The sequence below is a fragment of the Alosa alosa genome, chromosome 19 (genome assembly GCF_017589495.1).
Source record: "Alosa alosa isolate M-15738 ecotype Scorff River chromosome 19, AALO_Geno_1.1, whole genome shotgun sequence".
Lineage (NCBI taxonomy): Eukaryota > Metazoa > Chordata > Actinopteri > Clupeiformes > Clupeidae > Alosa > Alosa alosa.
This window is the reverse complement of record NC_063207.1, coordinates 29801669-29820238: the sequence shown is the minus strand read 5'-3', so window position 1 is coordinate 29820238 and position 18570 is coordinate 29801669. Positions and strand designations below refer to the sequence as shown.

At 44.3% G+C, this 18570-nt stretch overlaps 1 protein-coding gene across 13 annotated transcripts in view; it reads right to left on the bottom strand.

Moving 5' to 3' along the window:
- LOC125284383 (ryanodine receptor 3-like) overlaps window positions 1-18570 on the bottom strand; it is a 200840-nt gene that overhangs the window by 165079 nt on the left and 17191 nt on the right. For all 13 annotated transcript variants that reach the window (XM_048228300.1, XM_048228301.1, XM_048228305.1 and 10 more), the window contains exon 2: window positions 5940-6059. In XM_048228300.1, coding sequence (XP_048084257.1) covers window positions 5940-6059 — 120 coding nt within the window. The remainder of the gene's footprint in view (window positions 1-5939; window positions 6060-18570) is intronic.

Sequence of the window (18570 nt, the reverse complement as noted above, 5' to 3'; positions counted from 1 at the left end):
AGTTGAATGTAAAAAGTTCAGTAGTTTAATGGGTTACATTGTTTAACAGTGGATTATTGTAGTGAGGACTTTTATTTTGAAACAGTTTTGGGCAGAGGAAACAGTTGAATAGGATGTGTAGTCTTAATTGACCCAGATTGTATGCTTAAAGCCTGAGGCTGCAGGTGGCCTGAACACCTGCCATAGGATTCTAATTGCTTAACGGCCGTATTATGATGTCCCAATCGGCAATGTTAAGTCTATGGGGATTTTTAAAAAGTTTTTCTTTAATAGTTTAAAAAGTATAAAAGTTTCAAAGTTGAAAAGACATAGCAGCTTGGTCCGTTTGAATACCTACGTTACAAAGTTTGAATGAAGTTTCTAAGTTAAACTGTTCAAGAGAAATAGCGTACAGAAAAAGTGGTAAGCGGAATAATAATAATAAGAAGTTGTTGAAGTTGCCTAGGAAGAACAGCACAGTGCATTTTCATGCACTGTAATAAATGTGAATTAAAGTGACTGCCTTAAAGCGACAGTGCACAATTTATACATGTGTTAAACAGCATAAAATTAGCAGTATTCAGTTCAATTCAAGTTCAAAAACCTTTTATTATTATTTTCACTGTTCAAAGAATGGCCATAATAATCTATGATATGACCTAATATTCTGAGGAAATTTTTTTTTTTTTCACATACAAGGCATTTCAGGCCACAGATATAACCTAGGGAACACAATGAAAATAAATTAGCACTTCCCTCAATGTCAACACTATTTTTTTGCATTTATGTGTGACTTTAGAGTTAACGAACTCCGGTGATATGCAAATTCCTTGTTGCAGACATTGCAGAGGACTTTATTTTAATCAACACTTTATTTTTATCAACACCATCAAGCCGTTTTTTTAAAAGTAAATGTTCCAATCAATGATCTAGGAAGCACCTTTTCTTCTCTCTTCTTCATCTTACAGTCTAATGGTTACTGACTAGAACGGCTCAGGGTCAAAGGTCATACAGAATCGATTAATCTGCGTTATTTTTTTAATCAGTTATTTTTTTAATCAGTTATTTTTTTCTCAAATTAATTAATCTTAATTCTAAGTCTAACACCACCTAGAGTAGTATAGAGTAGGTCTTACACCACCTTACACCACAGTAGGTCTTACACCACCTAGAGTAGTGTAGAGTACGGCATAGTAGAGTCCATCCTCTGCATCCTAACAACCTCTTTTGTGCATGCTATAGCCTGTGGTCACAGCCATAGATTCTTACATAAATCAATAACATCAGCATAAACCTCAGAACATAATCAATGGCACCATGCATTTTAATCATTGTTTCCAGAGAGCGCAGTGGGGCCCACACTGAAAGAGTCCCACCACTACGAGCAGAAAGCCTCAGAGAAGCTTTCACAGAAAACACTGTGACCTAATTTGCAGTGACAGATGTCAATGCATTGGGAGTCAAGAGGCTAAGATGGGGGCACTGCCAATGAGACAGCTCAAAACACAAGGGGCGCTGTGTAAACAAATGCTTAGTTGCTGCTGTTATTATTACAGCACACTATCACACTATCTATCTGTCTACCTACAGTATGTACTTATCTATATGCATCTATATGCACAGTGTATCTTCCTGCCTGAGCAGACTCTCCAGGAATGCTGATGGAGACACAATAGGAGGCCAGTGTTGGCTCATATGGACCAGCATGGGGGAGGGTTTTGGCAGGCCTGCGATTGATCTTTGACCCCTCAGGCATGGAGTGCAACTGTAGGCGAGGGTGGTGATGAGGTGCATGTGGGGTGATGTCTGCACTACCGGGCAGACAGCCTGACAACTGGGTCCCATGGCTGACTTGTACTCTGCTCTGTCTTCTATACGAGAATTTACCATAGTGTTTTGTTTTTTCTTGAGATGAAATGTGTGATTTCAAACCCCTACACAATCTGTTTACTGTCAGTGTCACTTGACAGACTGTTGGTGTTGTGTAAAACTAATGAATAATGACGGGAGGAGCAGATTAATTGGCAGGACAGAAGCTGGCAGAGGCTTGTGTGTCCCCCTTTCAGGACACTGTTAAGTGACCAGCATTCAGCAGTGATTTAACCTGCTGCAGTGGTTCAGGTGATAGTATTCAATTCTTTTTAAGGAATAAATACTGAGAGTGTGCACGCACATGTGTTTGTGTGTGTGTGTGTGTGTGTGTGTGTGTGTGTATGTGTGTGTGTGTGTAACTCTGTGTGCATGTAGCTGTGTGTATGTGTGCTGGATCTGTTTCCCTAGGGAGAGATACTTTTCATACAAATAAAAGCCAATGGAGACAAACTGGCAGGTGGAGGGGTCATGCATCACTCCCGTCTGTGGTAATTACTGTCAGATGCACCAGGGGAGGGGGGTCTGGGCTGGCTGGCACAACAGAAGGAGAGAGCAGAGGAGGGCTACCGTAACGGGTGGGGGGGCTGTCATGGGGAAAGGCCTAGCATCTCACTAATGCTATGTTTAGAGTATGCCTGTGCCCATCTCTTTCTTATGTCTATCCCTCTCCTGTGTGTCTGTCTCTGTCTTTTTTGAAAACAGGAAGAATCTGCATACCAAATAGTCAACCATACTGCCAAATAAAAACACTACATATGAGCTTTTTGATTTAAATTCCTCAAAATTGCTAGATGTTTTTTATCCAGCACCCATTCTGGGGGATACTGTTTCTTTCTCCAGCGTAATCAGTGTGTTTTTCAGCCTTTTCAGAGAGTGTTTCATGTGTTTTCAGTCTGTGTTGTTGTCTGCCTATCTGTCCTGTTTATGACTCTGTTTGGGGGGGTTATCTGTCTTCGCTTATTTCCATTTGGCTGTGTGTGTGCTTTGTAAGCATCCCCATCTGCTTGTTGTAATTAATAATTGGGAGGCTATGTCATGGACAAGGCCTATAGTAAGTATAATAATGTTCACATCTTCATCCATTTGTGAGTGTTTTGGATTTCTTTACCTTTGACTGTCATCTTTTCAATCTACTTGTTTTTGAAGGGAGCCAAATGTCTCTCTGACTCTGCTAATCATTGCTTTGTTCTGTCTCTCAATTTTTCATTGCCACAACTTCCTCAACATTCCTCTTCCTCTTCTTTACTTCTAAACGTTATTCTCTCACTATCCATCATTCTCTCTCTCCCTCCCTCCCTCCCTCCATTTCTCCCTTGCTCCCTCACCGTCCTCACCTTGCCAAGTCTGCAACACCCAATCGAATTTTTTATGTTTCTACCACTTCCTATCCATCTCTATCCTTTGCTCAATCTCTCTTTTCGCCCATGTTAGTTTCCCCTACTCCTTTTTTCTATCCTACTCAGTATATTTACCCACCAGAGTCATGAGGCAAATTAGCGGAATGGTAACAATGCTAATGGATTATGATTATAAGACGTGGGAAATCCAATTAGTTCCTGCTGCCAACAATCCTGGCAATAAGGGAGACACAACAATGCCAGGATAACACGGGGGGGATTGGAGTGACTTGCTATAGGGACTTGATTGGTGTCTGTCCCTATTCAGTAAGAGCATTACATAAACACATACAATTGTTTACCTGTATTTCTTTTTCTAATTGGGCAGTTTTTTTTAGAGTCTATTCTAGTTCTGATTCATAAATTGAGTCCTTAACTGCTAATAACTACTGTTGAAAAATGTCTCCAAACAGACATATTATACCATAACCATAACCTCTAGGCAAATAAAGTAGTGTGTTTGAGTGTGTTAAATGGTCAGCCAATTGCCCTTATTCTTAACGAGCATCAGTGCTAAGACTGATGGGTCTGCTCTCAGCTGCCATGATGAAATGCTTTAGCCATGCAGTTCTCATTTGTTTGTTCTTTTTAAGACTGGTAATCATTTAGGGCTGGGTAGCTCAACACAAATTGCTTAACTCTGGCATGCTGGCACTGTGCAATAACAAATTGGGCAATTATGGAAAATAACTTGGTTTCATTATGGATAATAATCATGAGGGACATTAGTGGAATTGTTTTCTATCGCTTCGTCCCCAAAACCACCAGCTTAAAAAAACCTCCCATATCGAAGCCAAAATTGTCTTTTCTCTGTGATTTCACCAGGTTACCAAAGCAAAGTGAACATATGAATTAATTTGCTTGCTTGCTGAGTAACATCCACTAAAGGCCCTGAAATAACATGTAGCTAGGAACTATGGCACACTGTAGATATTATGCTACTGTGAAGCTGCTCAGCTCAGGTGAGGAATTAGTAGATATTTTGACCATTGGTCTATGGTCTGCAGAACATACAAGATGTGTTAGAGCAATCCTAAATCCTTTTCTCTACAGCCACATAGAAATTGCTGTGTAATACTGTGTTTATAACACTGTAATGTCTATGTAGATATGACTATGCAGATCCTCCAAGTGGAGGCTTTCTGAGGACAGGGAACAATATTCATTTAAAACTCCAAATGGGTACACCATTTATCTTTTTTCTCTATTCCACTCTTTCTCTGTCTCTTTTTCCATGGGTACTGAGCACTGGATTAATAAGAGATTGCCTCCAAAGTCATGCAGTTACCATGGCGCTGGAGCTGTGTCCTGGGATTCCTTCTCTCTCCCTTTTTCCCTCTCTCTCTCTCTCTCTCTCTCTCTCTCTCTCTCTCTCTCTCTCTCTCTCTTTCACTCTCTTTTGACTTGGTCTGTATCTCTTTCTCCCTCTATCTCTCTCTCTCTCTGGCTCTCTTTCTTTCTTGCTTCTCTCTTTCACCCTCTATCTGTTTCCTTCTGTCTCTCCATCTCTCTCTTTCTCTTCCTTTTCCTCTCTCCCAGCAGTTACACCAAGGAGACTAAAATGATCTAACAGGAGCACTCCACATACCCCGATCTCTGAGGCGACCATCAGCAGTGTGCTTGAGTGTACTGGGGATTTCTGAGGTGAAGGGATACTAATTGGAAGTAGACAGAGGTAGGTAGGTTATCATTGAAAGCAGAAAACATTAAGCACTGTCCCTGATGTTTCCTTTACCCTTGAAAAACCATGAGCCAACTGATCGAAGCTTATATCTGAACATTCACTTGCAGTGGTTGGCTGGTGTTCTTCGTGTAACTTTTTCTGTGTAAGATTTGGCGTGAACATACACACGCACACACACACACACACACACACACACACACACACACACACACACACACACACACACACAAACAGACACAGACACACACACACACATACTTTTTCATCTGTAATAATCAAGTACTCTTTTGAGGGAAATGACCCAACCCCTTGACAAGTTGGCTACATCCCTGCATCACACCCCTCCAGCTGATCGAGGAGGCTCAAGAGCCACATGAGTGAGTTCCCATTCAGACACATAATTGCCAGAGAGCCAGCCCATTCCACAGCTCCAACACTAACCTCACCCAAGCAAAAAATAAACAGCAGACATGTTGAGCATGAGGTGCAGAGGTGACAGCATATCAGATGTTGAAGTGTTGACAGAAGAGCTCAGTCTTCTGCCATGTGTGGAGTGGACTGACTTTGATAACTTTCCATCACTCTGGAAGGACCAAGTTTTAATTAGTCTCTGATAAAGGTTTTCAAAGGGAGCTCTGTACTGAGACGTCCTTCTTGCAGCATCTACCCTCCAGTGGCTTCATGATGACTACCCAGGAGTGAGCAGTGGCCTGACACTGCACTCCTGCACTAGCCCTTACAAGTGTTACTACTACAGCATGCAAAATGAAGCTGTACACAAAACATGGAAGTTCAATTTCTACTACAATGTAACCACATAAGAAAATCAACCAAATATTCTTCCTCTGTTCTATCTGTTTTTTATTCTTATTCTTGGTGGTGGTGTATGACAGCAGGACTTACAGTAGCCTTTGATCCAAAAATTGCACAACTGTGTTTCATGCCCTTTTAAGTTGTTTTGGGGGGGTGTAGGGTGTAAGGGGTGTGGGGGTGAGAGGAATCCTTACCTTAGCCTCTGAGGTGGGCTCCAGGTAGCAGAGTCGATTCCCCAGCCCCTCGGCGGTGAGGCAGAACTTGCGGTTCTCTTTCTGGATGCAGGCGACACATTGGAGCACCACCTCATCATCCTGTCAGAGATAAAACAGAAGGTTACTGCAGGCACAGCGCAGCCAGCACGCACGATAAATCAATTCTCCATCTCTGTCTCTCTGTCTTGGCTAGGCCAGCCAGCGAACTGTGCCCAGCCCCACCCAGAGCGGGCCTCCCCCTCTGCCCTTGCACCCAGGAGAACCCATTGGCAACAACAGTACATGCTAAACCATGCGTGCCCACAGAACATACATTTGTATTCTGTAAGAGCTATTTTTTTCTACATTCCCAGTCTCAAAAAAGAGCATCTGACAGTTTGACTGCTGTATAGCCTATTCTATCAGCATCTTCCTGTGGGTTTGACACTTTTTAAGATGATGTTACTGCAAATAGTGTATCATCTTCAAACGGCTATTCCTGTTTCACTAGTTCGCCCTTCGATATGATTGCTTCAGCTACAGTAGACTAAATGTATGGGAGAAGTGCGTGTTTGGCAAGGTAGCTGTCCGTGGTCCTGGAGTGCCTGGAGCGGAGATGTGATAGGCGATGACGCTTGCACCCCTGTGTAAGGAGGATGAGTAACAGGGCAATAGGTGAAATGGAGGAGTAGGGGGAGGAGAGGGGATGATTTCACGGACGCCGGAGCGTGTGACGTATGGAAAAGGAGGTCGGCTTAAATAGCCTACCCTGCGGCGGCAGTGGGTGAGTTAATTGCTGTCAATCATCCCGAAGGCTCCTCCCGAACTTTGTTTAGAAAACAACATTTCACTAGTTCGCTCTTCGATATGATTGTTTCAGCTAGACTAAATGTATGGGAGAAGTGCGTGTTTGGCAAGGTAGCTGTCCGTGGTCCTGGAATGCCTGGAGCGGAGATCGCAATAGAGCGATGACCGCTTGCACCCCAAAAGATCACATAGAAAGGCCGCTACCGACTACATAAGTGCTTGCTGAGCGAGTCGTAAATCCGCTAGATTGGAGCGGATGTAAGACTGGTAGGCATCCGAGGACCAACGGCCCAGTATTTTAATTTGTTGCTCCGATAAGCCGTTGAACACGGCTGTTGTGGCAGCTCCTATCCTGAAGGAGTGTCTTGAGTAGCGGTCCTTGAGGGAAAACCAGATTTGACTAGAATGGTTTTTAGAGTGTCTGGAACCTGTGGCCAGTGATGGGTAGCCCTTCATCTGACAATTTAAGAGCGGGCTAGTAGGCGAAGCTTGAGCTGACCGATATGAGATGTAGTGAGATAGGTATCGGAAAGGCTGAAGATCTGAGGCGGAGTTAAATATGAATATGGAGTGTCCTTTTCGGAACTGGTCGGTTTTACTCTGTTTGATGGTAAATCGAATGGTGTCTTGGTCTAGCTGCTCTAGATCTCTGCGATGCACGGTGGACATCGGGAATGAAGAGAGGCGAAAGGGCATGTAAACTTCGCTACATCTCAGCAGCCCAAAAAAAAAGGCCAGTAGAAACATAACGGAGATGGTGAAATCGGAATGTGGTGAAATGAACCCTTTGCGAAGGGTAGCGAGGCAGGTGGCGAAGGGTAGCGAGGCAGGTGGCGAGAATGCTTGAGGAAATAGGGAGGCGGGAGTCTTGGGGGACTGGCTGTTGCCTACGGATACCTTTGATTAACAAGCCTATCCTGGTGTCAGAGAAGGAAGGGCATTCGGAGCCGTGGAGGAGTTTGAAGAAGAAATGAATGCCAGCTAGGTAGACTCTAATGGAAGAGACTCTGATCCCGAGTGAAGTGTGGGCGTAGGTGATAAATGATGCTATGGTGACTGCATCGAAACTGGGAAATGGTAATGAGTGCTTTGCGTGGAACTGTTTGAAGCAAGACCAAGCAGTCCAGTAGGACTGCATGGTCCTGGGTGCGAGGGCTTGAAGGGCTAGGTCGGCCGTGATGGGCTGAAGGTAGCTGAGGGGGTGGAGTAGGGTACGGGTCCGCCTCTGGAGCCAAGCTTCTGAATCTCTGACAAAATGAGGTTCCTGGTGGACGCTGTGACTGGTGGTGGTTCGAATGCTGCAGCGTGAGGAGGCGGTGGCAGGGCCTTTGCTGTGGCAAGTGAATAGCTTGGAAGCCGGAACGGGACGTCGTGGTCCACAGCACTCGCTGAGTGCTAATGACCCGCTGTGGCGGGCTGGTCTAGCGCGGAGCCGGGGAAGAGATGGGAAGGGGGAAAAGGGGGGAGGGAGGGAGCCGTCGCTGACGCGACCGGAAGTGGAGCAACCTGGGACAGGGTCGCGGGGAGTGGGACGGGGAAGGAAAGAGGGTTAGGGGGAAGTAGCGACGCGGTCGCTATCGGCGCCGGCTGAGACCAGGTGCTCGCTAACTCATAAGAGTGATGGGGAGCCAGCAAGTGGAATCTTCGAGCTGACGCTTCGTGAGTTGAGGCGTGCTGAACAGACGTGGCTCCCGGGAGGGAAAGGGGAGGGGGGAGAGGGGGGGAGGAGCAGTCAGTCGGCGGAACTTGGGGGGCAGGCCTGGACCGAGTCCTGGCTAGGGAGGTGGATGGGGAGGGAAAGAATGGTGGGGAGTAGCGACGCCAATCGCTACCGGAACCCCTGGAGAAGTGGGGTTGGACCCGGAAATACGGCGGAGATGCGGCGGGAAGAAAGTCGGCGGGAAGGAGCCTGAGCCGCTGACATGGCAGTAGCTGTGGCTGAAGCGGCGGAATGATACGCTCTGAAGCGTGTGGTGCCGGAGAGTGCTGTCGGCGTGCCCGGTTCACGAGGTGGCTGGTGGTGTGAGATTCGTCCGGCTGAATGGCCGGCGGAAGGAACCGTGTCGGGATGCCAGAAGGAGCAGCCTGCTTCCTGGTCTGGGGAGGAAAACAAAGTGAGGGAGCGGGAGGGCGAAAAGACCGGGTTATCCGACTGCGTTAGAAGGCGGAGGAGATGGAACTTCCTATCCGACCTACGGAACGTGACGCCGCGGGAATGGAGAGTGCTGCGGATGCGAGCCACTGTCCAGTGAATAGGGTCGTCGCCTTGCTGGCACTGGGTCCTGGTGCTGCCGCGAGATGTTTCACCCAGGAGAATCACTGTGAGATCACTAAACAAATCTATATAATCCTATGTAATTCTCATTTATAATGCAACACCATAGGTATCCATAAACACTTAACTTTTTGCTGAATGTGAGTTCATTACAGCAGGGGTCTAAGCTCTTTTATCCCAACTCTTTTGTTTTGTACTTAAAATGTGTGTTTTTCCTGACACATAGATGAAAAAAAAGCTACTTATTGAAGGGAAGGGCGCTACAAGTTAGCTTAACATCCTTGGGGCAATTTACACTACAAAACAGAGCAGAGGTAATTGATCAGAGTGTTCAGCTTTTTTAAATGAAATAATGAACTTACAAAACAAACTCTTAGCGGCTTTGATGTAACTCGGCTCTCCAACACAACTCCCTTTGGGTTGCCACCGCTCGGGAGAAAGCCAGCTGCGCCTTTCCGCTTCCTATGGTTATGAGCACACTCATTGCAGAGCCCACATGTGGGTTTTTTCCTAAGTTGCAGAGAGGCCTTATATGCGATGCAAGATGCTATCTGATTAAAGAGCATCATATCAAGTGTGCTCAGGGATACATTTAATTAGAATCAATTGTCAACTTGTGGGAGCTTTACAGACAGAGTGGGCTGTTAAAGGCACTCTAAAAGTCCTAATATATTCATGTTCAAAGCCATCTGTAAGTGATCTCATCAAATAAAAAAAAAAACTACTTTTGAAGTTGCTTCCGATAACCTCATATGTGACAACAACCAACTAAGTTAAGTAAGGTAAGCATTGTCTACCTCAAAAGAATTTCTGAATTACATTAATTTCCAGTGTGTTTCAAAAAAAGAAAAAAAGTTACCAGTTTCTGTAACCTACTTAAAATCTGGAGCGTGGCTTTGAGCTGACCAGTGTTGTGAAGGGATGGAAACCAGGTGTAAGGCTCTGTGGTTGAGGGGAGTGGAGAGAGAGAGAGAGAGAGAGAGAGAGAGAGACAATGGGCTGCTATGGGATGGTAAGATGGTAAGGAGAGATGTTGCACAATAGCCCACTGCAGCATTCGCTTAGGGTCTGCAGAGCCCTCAATGCAGCACTACACTATGCTGTGTTGTATGTGTGTGTGTGTGTGTGTGCGTGTGTGTGTGTGTGTGTGTGTGTGTGTGTGTGTGTGTGTGTGTGTGTGTGTGTGTGTGTGTGTGTGTGTGTGTGTGTGTGCGCGCGTGTGTGTGTGCATGTGCGCGTATGTCTGTGCGTGTATGTATGTGTGTGTGTGTGTGTGTGTGTGCGTGTGTGTGTATACTTATGTGGTTTATTCATTTTTGGATTGGGCATATACAGTATACTGTAGCTTTAATGGGGTTTGTTTGTTTGCACACATGCATCTGCACCATGTATCCACTGCTATCCACCATATCCATTTTAGGACTGCTCATGCACAGCTAACACTTCTGTTTTCAGCATCATACTGTATGTGCATGCCTGGACACCCATAGATACCTCAACAGCTTTTGTAGAGTTTCTGATGAAAACAAACTGAGACACACAGAGGTCCAAACCTGCAAGGCTGAAAGAGCTATCACATATTACAGCTATCACTTGTGTCAAATTCAGTGATATGTCTGCTTTTCACCCATACATCAGGCCAATTGCTGCATGTCCTGCCCTGGTTAAGCCTGGCTTTCATGAGATGGGATATGATTTGTGATATGCTCTCTCTCTCTCTGTGTCTGTTTCTGTCTCTCTCTCACAAACACGCTCTCTATCCCATAAAATTCATCCCATAAAATGTCCTGCACTTAGTTCTAGTAACCAGTATTGAAAGACAGAATTAAGGATTTAAGACTAAAGACCTGCCAGTTTATTGATCAATAGTCAAGTTTGTACCAAGAGCACAATGCTCTAGCACAATGCATGATAAGCCCTATGGTGTCCCACTACTGCCCAGACCTATATTTGCTATGCTGTGCCTTCCTTAGGCAGAGGACAAACCGCTGTGCTGGCTGGGCAGGGCAGGCCAGTTAAGCCTTTCTGCTTGGGAGATCTTCACCTCTCATCTCTTCAAAGGACGTAGGCGCACAGCAGCACCCAGCCTCACCTCGCCTTGCCTTGCCTTCAAAGAACAAAGTGCATTGGCACATGCATAATGTGTAAAGGGCCTTAGAGACAGTGTTAAGCTAAAAGGCCACAGCTAAAAGCCTGCTTATGGCTGCACGACACATCCTCTCAACCTGGACATCAATCCCTGACTTACATCAATTTCTAGTGCTAGCCCCAACCCCCTCACCCCAACCAATCTTACTCTCCACAACATGCAGAATAAAGGCTCTACAAGGCTTGCACCTGCCTTGCCAGTACAATTACATTACTATCATACTAAAGGTCATTGTATTGCATTTGAAATTGTTGTATGATTACAAATATATGTGTCATTGTGCCAGTCATGTTTGGCCAATCCAAACTTTCCTTTCCTTCTTTCCATTCCATGAAGTCTTCAGTGTTTCCCACATAACTGAATTCCATTTGTGGTGGTTGGTTTGCAGAATTAACTTGAATAAAACAGTTTTTAACAAATTAGCACAGCGTGGTTATGATGCTAACCAGGTTTAAGCACAATTTAGTACAACCTGGAAAATCATTGTGTGGTGGTCAATGTTGATATTGTGGTGGGCCGCCACAAATAAGTCAATGTACGGGAAACACTGAGTCTTTGGAACAGGTTTGATTTTCTGTGTTTTTCTCATCCATATAGTCTCAGTGAAAGATACTTCCTACTGCAGTGGCCTGCATTGTGTGCTATTAGTTGGTTGTTGACATTATGAGCTGCTTTACATGTACCTCACTATCCACTCCAACATTTCATATTATTTTCTTTGGTCCATGCTACACTTGCCTGGAAAGCCAGCATGAACTTGGCCCCACCTCTAGAATATGAGATGGGGAAGTTCGGTCTAGACTTGTTCCACTGAGAAGCAACATTCCCAAACCAGAGTGCCTCGTCTATCACGTCACCTGAGCATGCATCGGTGGATTTTGTTTGCAACAAAAACCCTTCCACTAGAAGCTAGACCCTATCCACTAGAAGCTATATTTTGCTATTGCGCCTGTTGTACAATATATTGACAGTGCAATAACTTAAAAAAAAACGACCAGAAAACAATGTTAAGGCATTTGTGGAGAAGAAGGATGGTTCAGGTGTTCTTCCTACAGGATTCACTGTAAGCTATTTCATTGCTCTGATTGGTTAGGTCTATCCAATTGAGTGTAGAGGCATTTTTCCCCCTTTATCAGTTGAAACACATCCCATAATCACATCCAATGGAGCAGTATCAGACTCAAATTAGAATTGTATGACGACGTCAGGCTAATGCTACACCTTTCCACCATGAAAAACAGCCAGTAGTTTTAGTGTAATCCTGTTTACAGACAGACAAAATAACCACATAACCTGCTTGGCAGAGGAGCTATGACATTCTAACAGATTCGGTAACGGTAGTGGTAAACGCACAATTCCAGGCATTGAACTATGTTCTAGAGAAGGTTCTGTCTGTCCTTCATCAAGCCTCTGTTTTGCCCTCTGTGTAAGCATGCACATGCAGTATAAAGTAGATTAAGATTCATGGCAAACTGTGTAATCCTCAAGCCAGAGACGGGGAGACACATTCAGTTGCATTCAGTTGTAAGTGCTGAGACCAGCAGCACTCTGTTCAAAACATTTTCCAGGACTTCAGAGCCACAAAACAGACTACTTTTTCTCATTACAGACCACAGTGCACATTGAATTTTAATGTGTGGCTTTAAACAACTCCTGTCTTCTTGTCTGCTATCCTGTTTTTTTTCTGTGAGTCTGTCACAAAAAGTGATCAACATTTATGAAATGTATGTAAACCAGTAGGCTACCAGAAGAAATGCAAAAATAGCTTTCTGCGGGAGACCAAAAAAGAAAGCTTTTGGAATAGGATTGAGCATTATTCATTCAAAAGTCCTGGGGAGTCTGCATCTATTCAACATCTTCACACAGACAACTTCCTTGCAAATACCACAGCATCATTTAAGGGAACTGTTTTTCTCTGCCACCATGCAGGACTCTAAAGTTCCAGTGTAATCACAGGCTGCCTTGACACATTTTTAAGAAACACAGCTAAGACAGATGCCAATCATTTCACAATGTGTTTCCAAACACACCAACGCAGTGTTTATCTGGTAACTCAACATGTGGTCCGCTCCGTCAAATCTGACTTGGGCTCGTGTGACATGTTGGAAACTGGAGCTGTATTCTGCCCACATAACTTAGTGTCACAAATCTGTCACCTCTTTAAATTGAAGTAAATCTTTCTGTCTTTTTTTTTAACACATGGAGATAGGGCACCCTTGTTCCAGACCTTAAATAAGTCGAAACATAAGTTTTTGAACATTTTGAACATTTGTTTGAACATGAGTCTGTGTGTGTGTGTGTGTGTGTGTGTGTGTGTGTGTGTGTGTGTGTGTGTGTGTGTGTGTGTGTGTATGTGTGTGTGTGTGTCTGTGTGCATGTGTGTGCCTTTGTGTGTGTGTGCGCCTGTGTGTTTGCGTTTTCAAGAGAGGTGGTGAGTGCACGACTCCACCACCACCACCCTCCTCCAACAGCGTTTAAGGAAGATTTATAGTGGCAGAGATCCCTATCGGCTGAGAGATGTGCGGCCATAAAGTAAAGCCTTCAGCCTCATGTCGCTGGACTCCTTTATTTAAAGAGCTCTCGCTTCTTCTTCCTCTCTCCACACCAACTTCCCCACCCCCACATGCTTGATCCCATGCCATGACATCCAGTGAATAGATGGCAGAATGATCTGAGGAGGTATGGTGGAGCCATGTGGTAGGCAGCTAACGCACAGCATCCCAACTTCAGAGAGAGGGAGGGGAAGATGGGAGGGAAATGGATATCTGACCACAGGGGCACTTTCATAAGACGGGCATCCCGGGCAAATGTCAGTCACAAGCTCCAGTAGATCCACAGGAATAGCATAACACTACCACCCCCACCCCAACACACACACATACTCTCTCTATGTCTCTCTCTCTCACACACACACACATACACACACATTTGGAAAACCGTAACTACACAGGTGGGGCTTGAACTTGTGAACCACCAGGAAAGACCTCTTCAGGAAATGGTTTTGTTGCTTTGGTGAGTACACCGCCAACACCCACAATCTAACTGCATCCAACAAGGGCATTTCAAATTGGTGTAGGTGAACATTATTTTGGGGAAAACAAGAACAGAGAACAGGAAGAGATAAGCAAGTTCTAACAGCTAAAGCATCCACACAATTTCTAGTCTATTACTGATATTTCTCACATAATTTCTTCTGGCTGCCTCTGCTTGCACTGCTTACAGATTCTGCATGTCTTTCTTCATATGACTGACTCTGGATGTGGAATATCCTGGATACCCTTCCCCCCCCACCCCTCTCTCTGCTGGTTATCTACTTTCACCTCAATTTTGTTTTCATTGTTCAGAGAACAAATCACTCCGACATTGAATTTTCCATATGAATGAACTCAGAGTAGGGCTATCTGGAGACAGTGTGACCTGGACCTTGGCGTACCCAGCATACGCAATGTATCACTCAACCTCACAACCCCTGTGTGATGTACATTTTATTCTTCCACAACAGCAGGGCACTGTACCTAAATCTCAACATAGCTGTAAAAGGCCATGAGATCAAATCTCGTGGCCCCAAACTGAATATCTCCTGCCTTTACAGACAAGGGCAGATGCCCCCCAGGCACTAATACAATCACCCTCTGTAAACTGATAGGCCTTCCAGTTCCACCGTTCAGAGTTTAGCTTACAGCACAACAAGTACAAGGCTGCCAGATGCCTGAAATAATTTCATAAACTTCACGATTACATTTCCTTACTGCATGTCATCTCACTATGTCTAAACAAGATTTGTAGTCCATGAGCGTCAAGCTGTTTTAGTTTCAAAAGAACCCGTTTGAACCGTGTGGAGGAAGAGATCTATGTTCACGCCTCTCTGGTAATTGTCCCTAAAATGTTTGGTAAGGCTAGAGGCAAGATGGGTAGATATCATAACAGTCAAGGCTAGCCATAGCTTTCAAAGACAAACCGCGAGACACAACGCAGGTAAAACGGTGCTCTGGAACATTCTTTCTGACAAGCGGCTAAAATGTTTCCGATCAAAGTGGTCGTGGGTGAGCCGGAGCTGTGTGGCGGTGCCTGGGTCCTGGGGAAACATGCGGTGACTAAGACTGCCGGGAGGGGGGTGGGGGTGCGCGGCTGATGGGCCGCTTTAGATGAGATGGCTGAGCAGTTTGCTCTGATGACTCATCAAAGAGACAAGGCAGTGCCCGCACACTGAATGAGGTGTCACAGAGAAAACACACACACACACACACACACACACACAAACACCAACACACACATACAAACACCCAAACACACACACACACACAAAACCACACATTCATGTTCACCTTTAATGCAACCAGATGCATTATGACTAGGATATTAGGACTATCACAATGAACCAAGTGAAGCAAGCTAACTGATCCTCACACACACTCAAGCGCATATGTGAACATATTGATCCCATACACAAATGTATGAGCACCACAGATTAAAAACATTCATCTGTTCACCTTACACTTCATTCATTCATTCTCTTATTAGGGTTTGTATGTTTATGGTTTTGTTAATATGAAAACTCATTATCTTAATGTTGATATCTGATACTATTATTGATATTGTAACTAGCATTACTATTATGCTTAATGTAGGCTTTTTCAACTTTATTTGACACTATTCAATACTTCAATACTGTTCATATACTGTAAGTCGCTTTAGACAAAAGCATCTGTCATATCTAAACCATAACCAGAAAGAACACCATGATGCACACCTATTTCAACTCTCTCTATGTAAACTGTGCTATATACACATCACTACGGTACTCTCCCCCTCCTCTCTCCTCTCCTGTAAGACTCAGCACACACATCCCTACTTCATGGTGTGTGGACACCTGCATGCGCAGCCTACATCTGCTCTCAGGCTGATTATGGCTGATTACACCTAGTACGATCAATCACACTGCAGCTGCAAATTACACCTTTATCGTCGCCTGTTTGTGTAATTTTTGAAGCAAATGTCTGGGTTTGAGGAAGGCACTGCATCATGTTGACTACGCTGTTTTCAGGTGAAATGGACATATCAAATTACCCTGTACATGGTACTTGTGAAATAAGGATCATTGCTGAGCTCAATTACCTTAAACACACACACACATAAGCACACACAGTGGGTCTTTCCCAGGCGTAGCCATTTCCTTCAATTACGGTAAAAACACACACACATACAAACACTAAAAACACATGCAGGGAATTACAATGTGCTATTCTGCCGGGGCTTACAGTGTCTTTACAAAGATAGTGCAGCTTCATGTGGGCAGTCCCATTAAGTGCAGTAAAGGACAGACGTGTCTGAGTTTTCATATCGTACTGTACCTCCATGGATATATGTAGCTTTGGAATGACAATCAATATTACGTAATATGGACAACATTTACAATAATCACTGCAAAATAAACTGGTCAAGAAATGATCATCTCCAAAGAATAGTTATACACATACATAATATGACCATCACATCACTACTCTCCATCCCCTACTCCTGCAACTCCTTTTAGGCTGCAAGTCATACATGCTTGGTTGCTATTTGTCTGTATGCATTGCGTAAGTACACTTATACCATCATGCAGCCGCAATATTATGCACCGCTGTGCTACTTCTTTACAAGGTGTGAATGTCTGTCTGTACAAATTAATGTGCCTGTGTGTCTGTGTGTGTCTGCAAATCTACTGGAGCTTGTGACTGACATTTGCCCGGGATGCCCCTCTTATGAAAGTGCCCCTGTGGTCAGATACCCATTTCCCTCCCACCTTCCCCTTCTCCCTCTCTCTGAAGTTGGGATGCTGTGCTTTAAAATCTACCACATGGCTCCACCATACCCCCTCAGATCATTATGCTATCTATTCACTGGATTCTGTATGTTTGTGTGTGTGTGTGTGTGTGTGTGTGTGTGTGTGTGTGTGTGTGTGTGTGTGTGTGTGTGTGTGTGCCAGTGTGCCTGTGTGGTCATTTTTGTAATCTTGGGTGTAACAGTTGGCGAGTTATTCTGTGAATGTTGCTTTTTTGGTGAGGGCAATGCAGGGGGGTGGTGGCCCCCCGGCAAAAAGATTATATTCCTTATCAGTCTAGTGGGCTACATGTGACCAGTTTTTCAGTTACCCAGGGACCCAGGAACCATCGACCAAAAATCAATGGAAAAACTGCTAGGTCTTTTTAGGTCATAATAACACCCATTAGCACAATTAACACACAGTGAGTCATTACTCCAGTACTGTCCTGCCTGTTTCATAATTGGCATAGATTTGTTTTGACATCTCTCCATGTGATTTAGGTTTAAGGAAACGTAATAGTTACTATTAGCCATTGGCTATTTAAACACATTGAAAAATACTTAGCAGGAATAATATAGCAGGAATTCTTATCAAACATCGTTTGAATTTGATTGTAGGGTGTGTTTTAACCAATACAAGGAAAAAAATGCCACTGTATGTAATTGATAGACCTAACCAATAAGATCAACAAAATTAAATTTGTGAATCCCGTATGGAGATCAGCAAAAATATCCTTCTTTTTGAAAAAAAAAACACTTTTTTTGTTCGTCTTTTAAAGTTATTGTGCTGTCAATACAACAATGTATAAGAGAAGCAATAGTGGAATCTGAACATGTTGCTTCTCTAGTGACATCCTTTTTGTAGTAAACAAATACAACCCAAGCACACTCAGGTGACGTGAATGACTACGTCAACGTTGCCTGTCCATCCCCGTATAAATCCCACCCAAACAATTTGATTGGCCTGAACACATCTTAACCTGGCATATAGACTCCAGACCGAATTCCAAAATCTCAATTTTTGTGCAATTTTGTGGGAGGGGTAAGTTCGGGCTGGCTTCTAGGCTAGCAATGTAGTATAAACCAATGAAATTTGCAACTATATAATGTCTTTCAAGTTTTATTTGTTATTATTGTTTGGTTTTGTTTATGTAAAGCACAGTGAATGAAATGCGCTATATAAATAAACTTGACTTGACTTGACTTTATGACCAGTGATTAACTCAGCTGTGTCTGCAGAATACTCAGAACACACTGATATGCCTCTGTGCCTCTCTCTCCATTCCCCTGCCTGAGGGAAGCTGATGAGCTGAAAGCTTTCCTTCAGTGAGCTAAAGGCCTTCGGTGGACAATAGTGGAAAGCTTGTACAAACCTCCTCCCCACTTCTCCCACCCCCTCACTCCTGCCTCTTCACATGGAGGGCAACACACCCAAGGGATGGTGGCCACTGCTAGTGTAGCACGGTGAACAACTAACAAAACCCCTCTGGCCCCCCTCACAAACCAGAGTGGGCTTTTGGGCAAAAAGCTTTTCTTCACCCCCCCCTCCCACACACACACACACACACACACACACACATACACCCGATGGCTTT